Raw genomic sequence first — 16,125 nt, forward strand, 5'->3', positions numbered from 1 at the left:
AGGAGCAAAGTTACTCATTTTTTTTTCTTTACTTTCTTTCATGAATCAGGGCCATGGAGATCATGGCGGCACATGAGCCTGGTATCCTCACAGCCGCTGACAAGATGGACCTCAGTGTGTGCTCGAGTGGTAGAGGATTTACATTGTAAGCGCCAATGTGGAAGGGATTGAGATGGATAATTAATTATTCTCTCTACAGCGCTGTGTAACATATTGGTGCTATATAAATAAATGAAAATATATAAGTAGAGAAAAGCAAAAAATGTCGATTTCTTTGAGATTTTGTATAATTTTTGCCACTTTACACATCTCAGATAATTTACGGAATGGAAGAGAGTCCTATATCATTCTCCTGCCTCCTTTTCTATGTGTGGAAAAGGACACGAGGAGTTGTACTGTGCTGTTGTCTATACATACAGTATAGAAACAGATACTGAGAATTACACCCAGCATATATAACTATAGAAATAGTACTATGCATCTGATCAATATGAAGAATTAAGCAGTGATATTGTCAAATGTTTAGGACTGTGGGACTGTTGTGGGGAATCAGGGACATTGGTCACATACTGTATTAGGTGATATCATGTGATAGGTGATAAGAAATGTGGAAACTAGAGGTGACTGGAGACAGTGGTCAGATCTATGAGTGTTGTTGGGAAATGACAGGTCTGGTGGGTAAGTGTTCTGGACTAGTATGAACTCACTGTTTTCTTTTCGGATCTCTTCTCTCAATCTTCCAACAGCATTGATAATTCTCTGAAGATCACTCTGACGTGAGCCTGTGATATGGAGAATACCGGTTACTCACAGTCCCAGCAGATACCCATCTGCCCCCTCATAGGTAACTCCAGATAACCAAACAGCATTTATACCTTCTGCACACTGCAAACTCTCTTTCTGGGTCTTACACCCCAGTCTCTCACCCGCCCCATCTCCATAGGACACAGCAATCACTAACTCTGGAACTAGCAGTCCCACTATAATATCTCATACTACTCATGTACCAGACACCAGCCTATGGGGCAGAGGCAATTTTCTGGGGCTCATGAAGTTTTAGGCAACTTGGTAACAGTTTTCTGTAATCTTGAAACACCAATAAATATGGATTCATTAGGTAATTACTTAAGGTAGACCCAGCTACATTTCTTCTCAGAAATACATCCTAACCAAAGTGCTTACTGCAGCCAGTACAAGGACTAAATATAGCACTATAGGACTATAATGTTTAGGTGTAATACACGGGTCTCTAATGGGTCATTCAGACTAGTGAATATAGATTAGCTTTAATTAGCAGCACCGTACCTGTGATATAACACAGGTAAAACAATGCTGGATTCACAATATTCCACAAACACCTACCTCCTATTCATGGCACTACCTCTATTAGAGGGCAGCTAGTTTACCTTTAGTGGCTGAACACACAAAACACATAGACCTTTTATTGCTGTGGTTCAGACCTCAATATTTCACTGTGGTTTTCTCTCTCAAAAACACTGGATTCCCTTAATTTCAATTTGTGGAATCCAGTTCTCCTGGGACAGACATTTTGCCCTTCACCCTTCCTGCAAAACAAACATCTGTCCACATTGCCCCTTCATTAGTCCACTCACCTCTAGTTAACACTCATGAACCTTTGTCCTATTTAATTTCACTAACTGGAACATAAATGGTCACACATTTTACAATCATCTTACCTAGCTTTCTCTCTTAGCTGGTGATATATCACCTAATCCAGGTCCCCTACACTCCTCCAATACACATACAGTATATCTGAACAGTACTGAAATCCAGCAAACTTGAAACACATCACCTGTCCCCCATCTCTTCCAAAGACCTTTAAATGTGCCCTATGGAATGCAGCCCTTTCACATGGTGGCCTCCATTTCTCCCACACATTCACAGTTCCACCAAATGTCCCATCACTCACGGTCACATCTTTTGAAGTACATGCTATTCGGATTTTTAATCCATTCTCTATGCGTGCTGCTGTTATCTATCGCCCCCCTCCCCTGGAGTGCACCAACAATTTCTTGAGGATTTCTCTGCATGGCTCCCTCTTTTCTTATCCTCCAACATTCCCACCATCCTCATTGGTGATTTTAGCATCACCATTGCTAATTAATGTTCCACTGCTGCATCCAAACTATTCTCTAACCTCCTCCCTCGACCTCTCCCAGTGGGTTTAATCCGTTACTCATCGGGATGGCCATTGCCTTTACCTAGTTTTCTCTAGACTTCGTTCAGTTTCTGATTTCCTTAACACATCTTTCCCTTTCTTGGATCATCATCTTATCAGCTACACGCTCACCCACACTACTTTAACCTCCCTGCTGTCAAACTCTACCAAGCCTCCTCACACCCGCAGAAATCTTAGCTCTATTAATTTTCAACACTTTTCAACCTCTCTCCAACATCTTCTCTCCCCAAGCTCTACAATCTCCTCCCCTGATATGGCTGTACCTCATTTTCACCAAACCCTAGCAACAGCCTTTGATCTAGTGTCTTCAGCAAATGTACATGCTACACGTCGACTTTAATTTCAGCCGTAACAAACTAAAGTAAACACGAAATCTTCAAAAACTTTCCCGTAAGTAGAACATCACTGGCGTAAATCTCGCACCTCTAATGATTTCTTCACATATACTTCTATCTACCATTCCTATCGAAATGCTCTGGACACTGCAAAACAAACATACTTCCAATCTCTCATCTATGCTCAGGCTTCTAACCCCAAATGGCTGTTTAACACATTAAGAGCTAGATTTACTAAGCTGCGGGTTTGAAAAAGTGGGGATGTTGCCTATAGCAACCAATCAGATTCTAGCTGTCATTATGTAGAAGGTACTAAATAAATGAAAGCTAGAATCTGATTGGTTGCTATAGGCAACATCCCCACTTTTTCAAACCCGCAGCTTAGTAAATCTAGCCCTAAATCTTTTCTCAATCCTCCCACCCCAAAGCCTACTATCTACTACTACCAAAGTCTACTATCTACTACGACCAAAGCCTACTATCTACTACTACCAAAGCCTACTATCTACTACTACCAAAGCCTACTATCTACTACGACCAAAGCCTACTATCTACTACGACCAAAGCCTACTATCTACTACGACCAAAGCCTACTATCTACTACTACCAAAGCCTACTATCTACTACTACCAAAGCCTACTATCTACTACTACCAAAGCCTACTATCTACTACGACCAAAGCCTACTATCTACTACTACCAAAGCCTACTATCTACTACTACCAAAGCCTACTATCTACTACTACCAAAGCCTACTATCTACTACGACCAAAGCCTACTATCTACTACGACCAAAGCCTACTATCTACTACGACCAAAGCCTACTATCTACTACTACCAAAGCCTACTATCTACTACGACCAAAGCCTACTATCTACTACGACCAAAGCCTACTATCTACTACGACCAAAGCCTACTATCTACTACGACCAAAGCCTACTATCTACTACTACCAAAGCCTACTATCTACTACTACCAAAGCCTACTATCTACTACGACCAAAGCCTACTATCTACTACGACCAAAGCCTACTATCTACTACGACCAAAGCCTACTATCTACTACTACCAAAGCCTACTATTTACTACTACCAAAGCCTACTATCTACTACTACCAAAGCCTACTATCTACTACTACCAAAGCCTACTATCTACTACTACCAAAGCCTACTATCTACTACTACCAAAGCCTACTATCTACTACGACCAAAGCCTACTATCTACTACTACCAAAGCCTACTATCTACTACTACCAAAGCCTACTATCTACTACTACCAAAGCCTACTATCTACTACTACTAAAGCCTACTATCTACTACGACCAAAGCCTACTATCTACTACTACCAAAGCCTACTATCTACTACTACCAAAGCCTACTATCTACTACTACCAAAGCCTACTATCTACTACGACCAAAGCCTACTATCTACTACGACCAAAGCCTACTATCTACTACTACCAAAGCCTACTATCTACTACTACCAAAGCCTACTATCTACTACTACCAAAGCCTACTATCTACTATCAGTGCCCAGGATCTCGCTTCCTACTTCAAGGATAAGATTTAATTTATAGTTTGTTTAATAATTTATGACTGTATTTGTAATGTGCTGTTATTGGGGTTAATTCACTTATTGAACAGACAGAGGCTGTCAGCCAGTGTGTTTAACACAAGACTTGAACAATTGGAGAACAGCTGGGAAACATTCTACCAGAAAACACAGCTGCACGAGGACAACATTCACCTGCAACTCCATATTATCTCCTGATGCTTCCATCCCTCCCCAGCTGTAAGCTTCACATCTCACAAACTTTGTTTTGAACTCTGAACTTATTTCCTTCTCTCCTCAAGAAAAATTTGTTTGATCTGTCAGTTTATTTCACTGCAACATCCCCTCTGTTTTATCAGCCTGCTGTTCTAAGTGACCGGCTATACCCTCCCACTGCAACTGCTGTTTCAGTCTTCTATCTAATTCATTGAATTTTCAAGCCTATTCAAAGCTTTCCCTGCACCACAAGTATTTGTAATTAAGTATGAACTGGGTTTGGACTGGATATTGTCCTCTCTCCTATTTCATGACTCTGCCAGGGGGTAAATGTATGAAGCTGAGAGTTTTCCGGCGGGTTTGAAAAACCAATCAGATTCTAGCAATCATTTATTTAGCACATTCTACAAAATGACAGCTATAATCTGATTGGTTGCTATAGGCAACATCTCCACTTTTCAAACCCGCCGGAAAACTCTCAGCTTCATACATTTACCCCCGGGTCTCAATTACTACATCTCCTGTACCTTATTACTCTTCATTCAAAACTTCCAACCATTCCCCCTCTTGGCTCCCCACATTATTACTTGATACTACAGACCCAAGCCTACCACCTTTATCCCTGTCGCTCTCCCCTCCACCACATATCACCCTGTCCCCCCAAAACATCCAGTCCCACCAACCTCATTTCCATCTTTCCTCTTACTCACCTTCTCCTGTCCTGTGTACTCCAGATCTGTCTGCAACAAACTCACTTCCATTCATGACCGCTTCCTCTCCCATTCCGTTGGTCTCCTGGATCTTACAGAAACATGGATCACCCCCTCTGATACTGCGTCCACTGCTGCACTCTCCCATGGGGCTCACTCCCTCTCCCACACTCCCTGTCCTGGGAACCGCCAAGAAGGTGGTGTAGGTGTCCTACTGTCTCCTGGCTATAACTTTAACTTTATTCCCCTGAACCCACTACCCCCTCCCTCTCCTACTCCACCTTTGAAGTTCACTCCATCTACCTCTTCTCCCCTCTCCACATTCATGTTGCTGTCATTTATCGCCCCCTAGCCCATCCTTTGCCGTCTGGCTTTCACATTTCCACTCTTCTGATCTTCCCACTATTATCATTGAGGATTTTAACATCCCTACCGACTCTCCTATTACTACTGCTGCATCTAAATTCCTTACTCTTACTTCCTACCATGACCTCTCCAACTTTCACCACCTACTGTAATGGTCACTCCCTAGAACTAGGGGTAAATGTATTAACCTCCAGTTTCTTCAACCCCCGCGAGTTCGGCGTCTTCGGCGCTTAAATTTAAAGCGGTGCTGCCTTGTAAAGGGAAGTTTCCTCACTCCCGGCTCCATCTCTTCTCCTCACTCTCCCCCAGCCATGTATAAGTGTCATATTCCTCACTCCCGAATCCATCTCTTCTCCTCACTCTCCCCCAGCCATGTATAAGTGTCATATTCCTCACTCCCGGCTCCATCTTTTCTCCTCACTCTCCCACAGACTTGTATAAGTGTCATATTCCTCACTCCTGGCTCCATCTCTTCTCCTCACACTCCCCCAGCCATGTATAAGTGTCATATTCCTCACTCCCGGCTCCATCTCTTCTCCTCACTCTCCCCCAGCCATGTATAAGTGTCATATTCCTCACTCCCAGCTCCATTTCTTCTCCTCACTCTCCCCCAGCCATGTATAAGTGTCATATTCCTCACTCCCGGCTCCATCTCTTCTCCTCACTCTCCCCCAGCCATGTATAAGTGTCATATTCCTCACTCCCAGCTCCATTTCTTCTCCTCACTCTCCCCCAGCCATGTATAAGTGTCATATTCCTCACTCCCGGCTCCATCTCTTCTCCTCACTCTCCCCCCGCCATGTATAAGTGTCATATTCCTCACTCCTGGCTCCATCTCTTCTCCTCACTCTCCCCCAGCCATGTATAAGTGTCATATTCCTCACTCTCCTGGCTCCATCTCTTCTCCTCACTCTCCCCCAGCCATGTATAAGTGTCATATTCCTCACTCCCGGCTCCATCTCTTCTCCTCACTCTCCCTCCGCCATGTATAAGTGTCATATTCCTCACTCCTGGCTCCATCTCTTCTCCTCACTCTCTCCCAGCCATGTATAAGTGTCATATTCTTCACTCCCAGCTCCATCTCTTCTCCTCACTCTCCCCCAGCCATGTATAAGTGTCATATTCATCACTACCAGCTCCATCTCTTCTCCTCACTCTCCCCCAGCCATGTTCCCTTGTCAGATACCTTATCCCAATTCCCTAATACCATTCCCCAGGTCAGGTATAAGTGTTACATTATTTACTCCTAATTCCACCACTTGCCTCTCACTCCCCCAGCCATGTATAAGCATCAGATTCCTAACTCCCAGTTTCCATCTGTTGCCCCTCATCTCTCACCTCTAGAATTAGGTTTTATTAGCATTTCAATCTCCATCATTCCAGCACATGCAGGAAGTATAGACAGGATAATAAGACAGAGCACAACTGAGGGGACACTCACCATGCTGGAACAGATGTTCCAATTTTTCACTTAGACTCACACTCAGGTTTCCGAGCTTGGAGTTGAGGCTCCGTTCTGTCCTGTTTACTCCATTGTCTGTTGTAGGAAGAAAGTCAATGTTTATTCTCTGCCCCTCTCCTCAGTGAGCATCACCCTGGTGTAGTGGGGGTGGAAATGTAGTGTGAGTGTGAATATAGTGTGAATGTGGATATATTCTAAATGTGTATGCAGTGTGAATTCAAATATATATATGTGGCAAGAGCACACTTCTAGTGAAACACACTCAAACAACTTCTGGCTCTTTACTTGGTTTTAATATCGGGATGGTAAAGGTATTTGACACCACACAGATTCCATACACTTTCTTGTGACCCTAAACACTAACTAGACAAAGACCAGTTCCCTGAACACCAGCCAACTTCCCCAGTGTTGGTCACCCTGAACAGTGAATTAAACAAGGTTATTATACCTGACACTCCTCCCACAGCTCTAGCTTGATGGACACGTGACACCCCCACCTTCCCTTTAAGAGGGAACTCCCATCAGCTGTTCTGCTTGCTCTCACTTCAATCACACCCTGTCTGTCTGCTGTAAGTTAAATCAAGCTTGAAAACTATTATTTGTCACACATATGTCTTCAACCTGTTTGTCTTTAATCTAGGTGCATTGCTGCACAAATGTGTTACTCTGCTTGCATGCTTTCTCTGCATATTGCCATCTAAATGCCTCTTTGTTAATATATATATATATATATATATATATATATATATATATATATGGTATCATGGAGTTAGATGCAGGTTCAAACACACGCATGCATACAGCATACTCTCCCACTCTCCCGTAGTGTCCGGGAGGCTCCTGAATTCTGAGTAGGTCTCCCGGACTTCCAGGAGAGCAGGCCATTTTTCCGCAGCCTGCCTAATTCCTATAGCAAAATAACGAGATTCACACTTCACCTCCCTTCTGGGGTCTCCTGGGGGGAAGAATACAAAGTTTGTCAGCAGGAGTCACATTATGTGCTGATGAGGGTATGAAAGTGGCGTTGTTATCTTCTGCTGCTGGATTTCTATGTTTGACACTGGCTTTGTTCACTGGACCTTGCTGTTGGATCTCTACCTGCACTTCAACTCCTGGCCTGTTTATTGACTTTGTGTACCTCTCCTCTTTTGTGTCCTGTTTGTCTTGCTTTGTCTGTGTGTTGCTCCATAGCTGTGAGTCTCCTTGACTCTAATTCACTCACAATTCATAACAACTATACACATCAAGTCCAGGGGCATCTGAGTGCCAGTGAACAGTGTGGTTCTGGAAAATACGGCTGCTAATGGTGATAAACATTCTGCACCATAGGTTGTGTATAGGGGTTATCAGTTGCTATTGTGGGGACCTGTAGCAGTTACAACTGGTCCCAGCAAGTCCTGGCATGCCTATAGTGTGACCACGACAGCAGCATATCCTGGGTGCCAGGGCCCGCTATGGCTTGTAGTTCAAAAAAACACTATAAAATAAAGGGCTGGTTTTCCTAGGGAGGGGGCACATGATTTTGCAGCCCTCATATCCCATAGGGAATATTGCTCCAGGCTGAATGGGTTGGTCCCGGCTGTCAGTATGGGAGGGGGGCCCCATGCTGTTGCTTCCCCGGCTATAGTATCACTAGCCCAGACTTGTGCTGTTTGGATGCCATTATGGCTACATTATTTACATAAATTGTATCCAACTGTACTTCAGGCCCATAGTTGTAGTGTGAGTGTAGATGTAGTGTGAGGTTTGGGGTATAGTGTGTAGATGGAGTGTGAGTGTAGATGGAGTGTGAGTGTAGATGGAGTGAGGGTCGGGGTATAGTGTGTAGATGTAGTGTGAGTGTAGATGGAGTGTGAGTGTAGATGTAGTGTGAGGTTTGGGGTATAGTGTGTAGATGTAGTGTGAGTGTAGATGTAGTGTGAGTGTAGATGTAGTGTGAGGTTTGGGGTATAGTGTGTAGATGGAGTGTGAGTGTAGATGGAGTGTGAGTGTAGATGGAGTGTGAGTGTAGATGGAGTGTGAGTGTAGATGGAGTGTGAGTGTAGATGGAGTGTGAGTGTAGATGGAGTGTGAGTGTAGATGGAGTGTGAGTGTAGATGTATTGTGAGGTTAGGGGTATAGTGTGTAGATGTAGTGTGAGTGTAGATGTAGTGTGAGGTTTGGAGTATAGTGTGTAGATGTAGTGTGAGTGTAGATGTAGTGTGAGTGTAGATGTAGTGTGAGTGTAGATGTAGTGTGAGCATTGATGTAGTGTGAGGCTCGGGGTATAGTGTGTAGATGTAGTGTGAGTGTAGATGTAGTGTGAGGTTAGGGGTGTAGTGTGTAGATGTAGTGTGAGTGTAGATGTAGTGTGAGTGTAGATGTAGTGAGGCTCGGGGTATAGTGTGTAGATGGAGTGTGAGTGTAGATGTAGTGTGAGGTTAGCGGTATAGTGTGTAGATGTAGTGTGAGTGTAGATGTAGTGTGAGTGTAGATGTAGTGTGAGTGTAGATGTAGTGTGAGTGTAGATGTAGTGTGAGTGTAGATGTAGTGTGAGTGTAGATGTAGTGTGAGTGTAGATGTAGTGTGAGTGTAGATGTAGTGTGAGTGTAGATGTAGTGTGAGTGTAGATAGAGTGTGAGTGTAGATAGAGTGTGAGTGTAGATGTAGTGTGAGTGTAGATGTAGTGTGAGTGTAGATGTAGTGTGAGTGTAGATGTAGTGTGAGGTTTGGGGTATAGTGTGTAGATGTAGTGTGAGGTTTGGGGTATAGTGTGTAGATGTAGTGTGAGTGTAGATGTAGTGTGAGGTTTGGGGTATAGTGTGTAGATGTAGTGTGAGGTTTGGGGTATAGTGTGTAGATGTAGTGTGAGTGTAGATGTAGTGTGAGGTTTGGGGTATAGTGTGTAGATGTAGTGTGAGTGTAGATAGAGTGTGAGTGTAGATGTAGTGTGAGGTTTGGGGTATAGTGTGTAGATGTAGTGTGAGTGTAGATGTAGTGTGAGTGTAGATGTAGTGTGAGTGTAGATGTAGTGTGAGTGTAGATGTAGTGTGAGTGTAGATGTAGTGTGAGTGTAGATAGAGTGTGAGTGTAGATAGAGTGTGAGTGTAGATAGAGTGTGAGTGTAGATGTAGTGTGAGTGTAGATAGAGTGTGAGTGTAGATAGAGTGTGAGTGTAGATAGAGTGTGAGTGTAGATGTAGTGTGAGTGTAGATGTAGTGTGAGTGTAGATAGAGTGTGAGTGTAGATAGAGTGTGAGTGTAGATGTAGTGTGAGTGTAGATGTAGTGTGAGTGTAGATGTAGTGTGAGTGTAGATGTAGTGTGAGGTTTGGGGTATAGTGTGTAGATGTAGTGTGAGGTTTGGGGTATAGTGTGTAGATGTAGTGTGAGGTTTGGGGTATAGTGTGTAGATGTAGTGTGAGGTTTGGGGTATAGTGTGTAGATGTAGTGTGAGGTTTGGGGTATAGTGTGTAGATGTAGTGTGAGGTTTGTGGTATAGTGTATAGATGTAGTGTGAGGTTTGGGGTATAGTGTGTAGATGTAGTGTGAGGTTTGGGGTATAGTGTGTAGATGTAGTGTGAGTGTAGATGTAGTGTGAGTGTAGATGTAGTGTGAGGTTTGGGGTATAGTGTGTAGATGTAGTGTGAGTGTAGATAGAGTGTGAGTGTAGATGTAGTGTGAGGCTTGGGGTATAGTGTGTAGATGTAGTGTGAGTGTAGATGGAGTGTGAGTGTAGATGTAGTGTGAGGTTTGGGGTATAGTGTGTAGATGTAGTGTGAGTGTAGATAGAGTGTGAGTGTAGATGTAGTGTGAGGCTTGGGGTATAGTGTGTAGATGTAGTGTGAGTGTAGATGGAGTGTGAGTGTAGATGTAGTGTGAGGTTTGGGGTATAGTGTGTAGATGTAGTGTGAGTGTAGATAGAGTGTGAGTGTAGATAGAGTGTGAGTGTAGATAGAGTGTGAGTGTAGATAGAGTGTGAGTGTAGATAGAGTGTGAGTGTAGATGGAGTGTGAGTGTAGATGTAGTGTGAGGTTTGGGGTATAGTGTGTAGATGGAGTGTGAGTGTAGATGGAGTGTGAGTGTAGATGGAGTGTGAGTGTAGATGGAGTGTGAGTGTAGATGTAGTCTGAGGATTGGATTGTAGGAATATAAGGTGAGTGTTAACGTAACATAATGGATGAGGAGTGTGAGTGTAGATGTAGTGTGAGGCTTGGGGTATAGAGTGTAGATGTAGTGTGGGGGGTATAAAGATAAAAGTTGAGTGTTAACGTAACATAATGGATGAGGAGTGTGAGTGTGGCGCACTCACTGGTCATGATGACAACGAGGATGATGATGATGATTAGGAGGAGACCAGCACAGAGGGATAGTAGAGCGTAGACCAGATAGGGGGGCTTTGGGATGTTTCTGCTCATGAGACCTGTGGAGAACAGACAGAGAGGGAGAAGGATGAGCCCACTGGTCCAGGTATAAAGGGAACAGTCCCCTTTACAATAAAACACAAATGCAGTTTAAGAAAATACATTTTAACACAGTATAAAAAACAAAAATCTTCCATCAAGTAATCTATTGGGAATCTTATTTCCTGGTAATCTAATGGAAATAAAATATAATAACATGTTATGTGATCTGCTAAATTGGGAGCTTTGAACAGATTCCCTTATACAAATATTTCGCTTAACACTGATTGGCCGGTGGTGGAAGAAAGAGATCTGGACTAGGAAGATAAGATCTTAAATGCTTCTAAGTGTGCTAGACTAGCTATTACAAGTGTAATCTAGATTACATTTAGACCATATCTACCAAACAATGAGTTAGAATAGTTGCTAAATGAATTTTCTAGGATATAGTTACTATTAGTGCATTAGAATAGCTATTAGATACATATTCTAGATTATATTTACTATTATGATTTAAGATAGTTATTACATGTGTTCTAGATTATATCATCATCATCATCATTTATTTATTTAGCGCCCGCAAATTCCGTAGCGCTTTACAATTGGGGCTAAACACAGTAATAGACAATACTGGGTAATACAGATGATGATGTGAGAAGGCTCTGCTTGCAAGCTGACAATCTATGGGATAATGGGAGTCGGATACATGAGGTTAAGTCTACATATTGCATTTTGGTCCCTCCAGATTGCAAAAGTAAAAAGTGATTAGTATGGTATATGATCCAGGCACACAGCAATGTTGGTCAGGGGGTAAGAGGGTTGTTGTCTTGTGTGAACTGTGTAAAGGGTGATAATAAGGTAACCTAATGAGGTTAGGATGGTGGCTGAGAAATACTATAAGCTTGCCTGAAGAGGTGGGTTTTCAGAGAACGCTTGAAGGTTTGTAGTCCAGAGGAAAGTCATGTTGTGCGATGGAGAGAATTCCACAAAAGAGGTGCAGCTCAAAAAAAGTCCTGTAACCTGGAATGGGAGGATGTGATGAGAGTGGATGAGAGAAGCAGATCTTGTGCAGAATGGAGTAGTCGGGTTGGGAGATATTTTGAGACAAGTGAGGAGATGTATGTTGGTGCAGCTTTGTTGATGGCCTTGTAGGTTAGTAGAAGTATTTTATATTGGATTTGGTAAAAAACAGGCAACAAATGTAGAGACTGACAGAGTGACTCAGCAGAAGAAGAACAATTTATAAGGAAAATCAATGTAGCCGCTGCGTGCAAAATAGATTGTAGGATTAAGAGTCTTTTTTTGGGGAAGACCAGTAAGAAGGAAATTGAATAGTCAATGTGGTAGATGATGAATGCAAGAATTAGTGTTTTTGCAGTATCTTGTGTTAGATATATGTGTATTCTGGAATATTAGATATAGTGTCGGTGTGGGGAACAAAGGATAGTTAATACAAATAACCAGATGAAGAGATGTTACACTACGGTTTTATTTAATTTAGGGATGTGCACTTTCTCTCGTGTTTTGTGTTTTGGATTCGGATTTCCTTGAGGTTTTGGGTTCGGATTTGTTTCGCAAAACACCTGACAAAAGGTTTTGGATTCGGATTTATTTTGAAAAAAACATAAAAAGTGTTAAAATCAGGTTTTTTTGGTTTATTTTCACTCCTACGCTATTATTAACCTCAATAACATTCATTAGCAATCATTTCCACTAATTCCCAGTCTATTCTGAACACCTCACACCTCACAATATTGTTTTTAGTCCAAAACGTTTCACCGAGGTAGCTTTCTGGACTGCATAGTGGTACACAATTTGGTACCGGGGCCACAATATATCACCCTTAACTGGTCTCAATTCCACCAAAAAAGTATCTGGACTGCGTAGTGGAGTGGTCCCCACAATATAATAAAAAAAAACTCAACTGGTCTGAATTTTACCAAAAAAGTATCTGGACTGCGTAGTGGAGTGGCCCCAGTACCCAATTTGATACCGGGGCCACAATATAATAAAAAAACCCTCAACTGGTCTGAATTTTACCAAAAAAGTATCGACTGCGTAGTGGAGTGGTCCCCCACAATATAATAAAAAAACCCTCAACTGGTCTGAATTTCACCAAACAAGTATCTGGACTGCGTAGTGGAGTGGTCCCCACAATATAATAAAAAAACCGTCAACTGGTCTGAATTCCACCAAAAAAGTATCTGGACTGCGTAGTGGAGTGGCCCCGGTACCCAATTTGATACCGGGGCCACACTATAATAAAAAAACCCTCAACTTGTCTGAATTTTACCAAAAAAGTATCTGGACTGCGTAGTGGAGTGACCCCGGTACCCAATTTGATACCGGGGCCACAATATAATAAAAAAACCCTCAACTGGTCTTAATTTTAACCAAAAAAGTATCTGGACTGTGTAGTGGAGTGGTCCCCACAATTTAATAAAAAAAAACCTCAACTGGCCTGAATTCCACCAAACAAGTATCTGGACTGTGTAGTGGAGTGGTCCCCACAATTTAATAAAAAAAAACCTCAACTGGCCTGAATTCCACCAAACAAGTATCTGGACTGCGTAGTGGAGTGGCCCCCACATTATAATAAAAAAACCCTCAACTGGTCTGAATTCCACCAAACAAGTATCTGGACTGCGTAGTGGAGTGGTCCCCACAATATAATAAAAAAACCCTCAACTGGTCTGAAATCCACCAAACAAGTATCTGGACTGTGTAGTGGAGTGGCCCCGGTACCCAATTTGATATCGGGGCCACAATATAATAAAAAAACCCTCAACTGGTCTGAATTCCACCAAAAAAGTATCTGGACTGCGTAGTGGAGTGGTCCCCACAATATAATAAAAAAAAACCTCAACTGGTCTGAATTCCACCAAAAAAGTATCTGGACTGCGTAGTGGAGTGGTCCCCACAATATAATAAAAAAAAAACTCAACTGGTCTGAATTCCAGGGAACAGATGGCGGACACCGGATGGACGTCTAAAACCAACATAGCAGTTAAGGGCGCAGTTCCTCTTTTTTGTGACTGCACAAACAATTAACGTAGTAATAGAAATGACAGTTTTGGGTTTTTTTAAATAGAGAAAGAAAGAAGGTAGTAATAGAAATGGCAGTTATTCGAATCCCCATGAGAGTCTAAGTGGGGTGAGCCACAGAGAGATTATTTCCCTCAGTTTCTCTAACAGGTTGTCAGTGTTGTGCCTCTTCTTAAAACCTGTGATACATAACTACACACACTCGGCAAAGCTTTTACAAATTATCTGCGGCACAGGAGAGTACCACTGGACTGTACTTTAATAGCAGTACCTATTATTTTTGGGTACAGCAACAGTGAATGATCGTAGTTAGACTTTTAAATAGCAGTACAAGCTAGATTTTTTAAAATTTTGTAATATTTTTTTCCAATTAATTTTGGAAAATGTTTTATTTATTTTTTTTAAATTAATTTTTTTATAATTTTTTTATAAAAATAAATTAATTTTTTTTTAACTTTTGGATAACTTGGAAATAACAATCCCCTTAGCAGAACAGACCACAGGACACAGGAAATACAGAAAGAAAGAAGGTAGCAATAGAAATGGCAGTTCCTCTTTTTTGGAACTGCACAAACAGTTATGAAAATGAAGGTGGAGCTGGTGGCATGTCACGTTCCTCTTCAGAGGACAATCTCCTGACCAGCAGGTCTTTGCACCGCTGTGGACTTGTGTCCGCCGGAAACAGAGACACAGCATACGCTTTAAACCGAGGATCGAGAACGGTGGGCAGAATGTATCCCTCTGACTTTAAAAGATTGACCACCCTCGGATCCTGGCAAAGCGTACGAAGGGCTTTAGCCACAAGAGCTACATGCTTGGTGGAATTGCAATGGTGTACCAGCTCCTCCCTAACTTTCTCCAGCTGCTTCTGCAAAAGCCTGATCAGGGGAATCACCTGACTCAAGCTGGCAGTGTCGGAACTGACATCTCGTGTGGCAAGTTCAAATGGCTGCAGAACCTTGCACAACACGGAAATCATTCTCCAGTGCGCTTGACTCAGGCGCATCCCCACTCCTTTTCCTATGTCATAGGTGGCTGTGTAGGCTTGAATGGCCTTTTGATGCTCCTCCACCCTCTGCAGCATATAGAGGGTGGAGTTCTAGAATGTCACTACCTCTAGTTAATTTAGATTGCAAGGCTTGTAAATACTTTGAAGATAAAAAAAAGCAGGCTGCACAGACTGTGGAGCTAGAAAGTGAAATTAAATGGACCACGTTACTTTGGTGGCTATTTATGCCCCCCCCCCCCCCGCCCTACACTTGTAGTTGAATATAAAAAAAGCAGCCTGCATAGACTGTAGAACTAGAGATTCAAATATACAAAGAAATGTACAAAGGCAGTTTGGTATCTGTCTGCATCAGATCCCCTCTCCACTAGGAGTAAAATAGAAAAGTATTCAGCCGTTATATAATCTAGAATATAAATAGAAATTGAGAAAGGCAATTTGGTATCTGTCTGCATCATAATCATCAACATCCTCCTCAGCGCCAGCTACATCAATATCCTCCTCCCAGTGTACAACATTCACACCTTCATTAGCCAAATCTGTAACTGGACTGTGGGTGATCCTTCCAGCATATGCAGAGGGCATGCTGCAAATGCTGGATGGAGTCACCTCTTCCCGTACAGTGATGGGAAGGTCAGGCTTCACAACCACCAACACCCTTGGACTCGCCTTGGGGATTTGTGATATCATCTGTTTAGAAGGCAGAGTTCTTTGCTGTTTTGTTGTTGTTGTTGCTGACAGCATAACTCTCTTAAATTTTTTGTTGGGGGGGAGGAGGAGGGCTTAGATCCTTGGGTGAAGCTGGACCACTAGTCATGAACACGGGCCAGGGCCTAAGCCGTTCCTTGCCACTACG

General features: G+C 42.6%; 1 protein-coding gene across 1 annotated transcript in view; it reads right to left on the reverse strand.

Moving 5' to 3' along the window:
- Positions 1-16,125, reverse strand: part of LOC142149662 (asialoglycoprotein receptor 1-like) — a 42,858-nt gene that overhangs the window by 8,449 nt on the left and 18,284 nt on the right. Inside the window, exons 3-5 of the mRNA XM_075204976.1 lie at positions 11,128-11,238; positions 6,818-6,913; positions 708-782 (exon numbers count right to left, since the gene is read on the reverse strand). Coding sequence (XP_075061077.1) covers positions 708-782; positions 6,818-6,913; positions 11,128-11,238 — 282 coding nt within the window. The remainder of the gene's footprint in view (positions 1-707; positions 783-6,817; positions 6,914-11,127; positions 11,239-16,125) is intronic.

Source organism: Mixophyes fleayi, chromosome 4, assembly GCF_038048845.1.
Source record: "Mixophyes fleayi isolate aMixFle1 chromosome 4, aMixFle1.hap1, whole genome shotgun sequence".
Classification (NCBI taxonomy): domain Eukaryota; kingdom Metazoa; phylum Chordata; class Amphibia; order Anura; family Limnodynastidae; genus Mixophyes; species Mixophyes fleayi.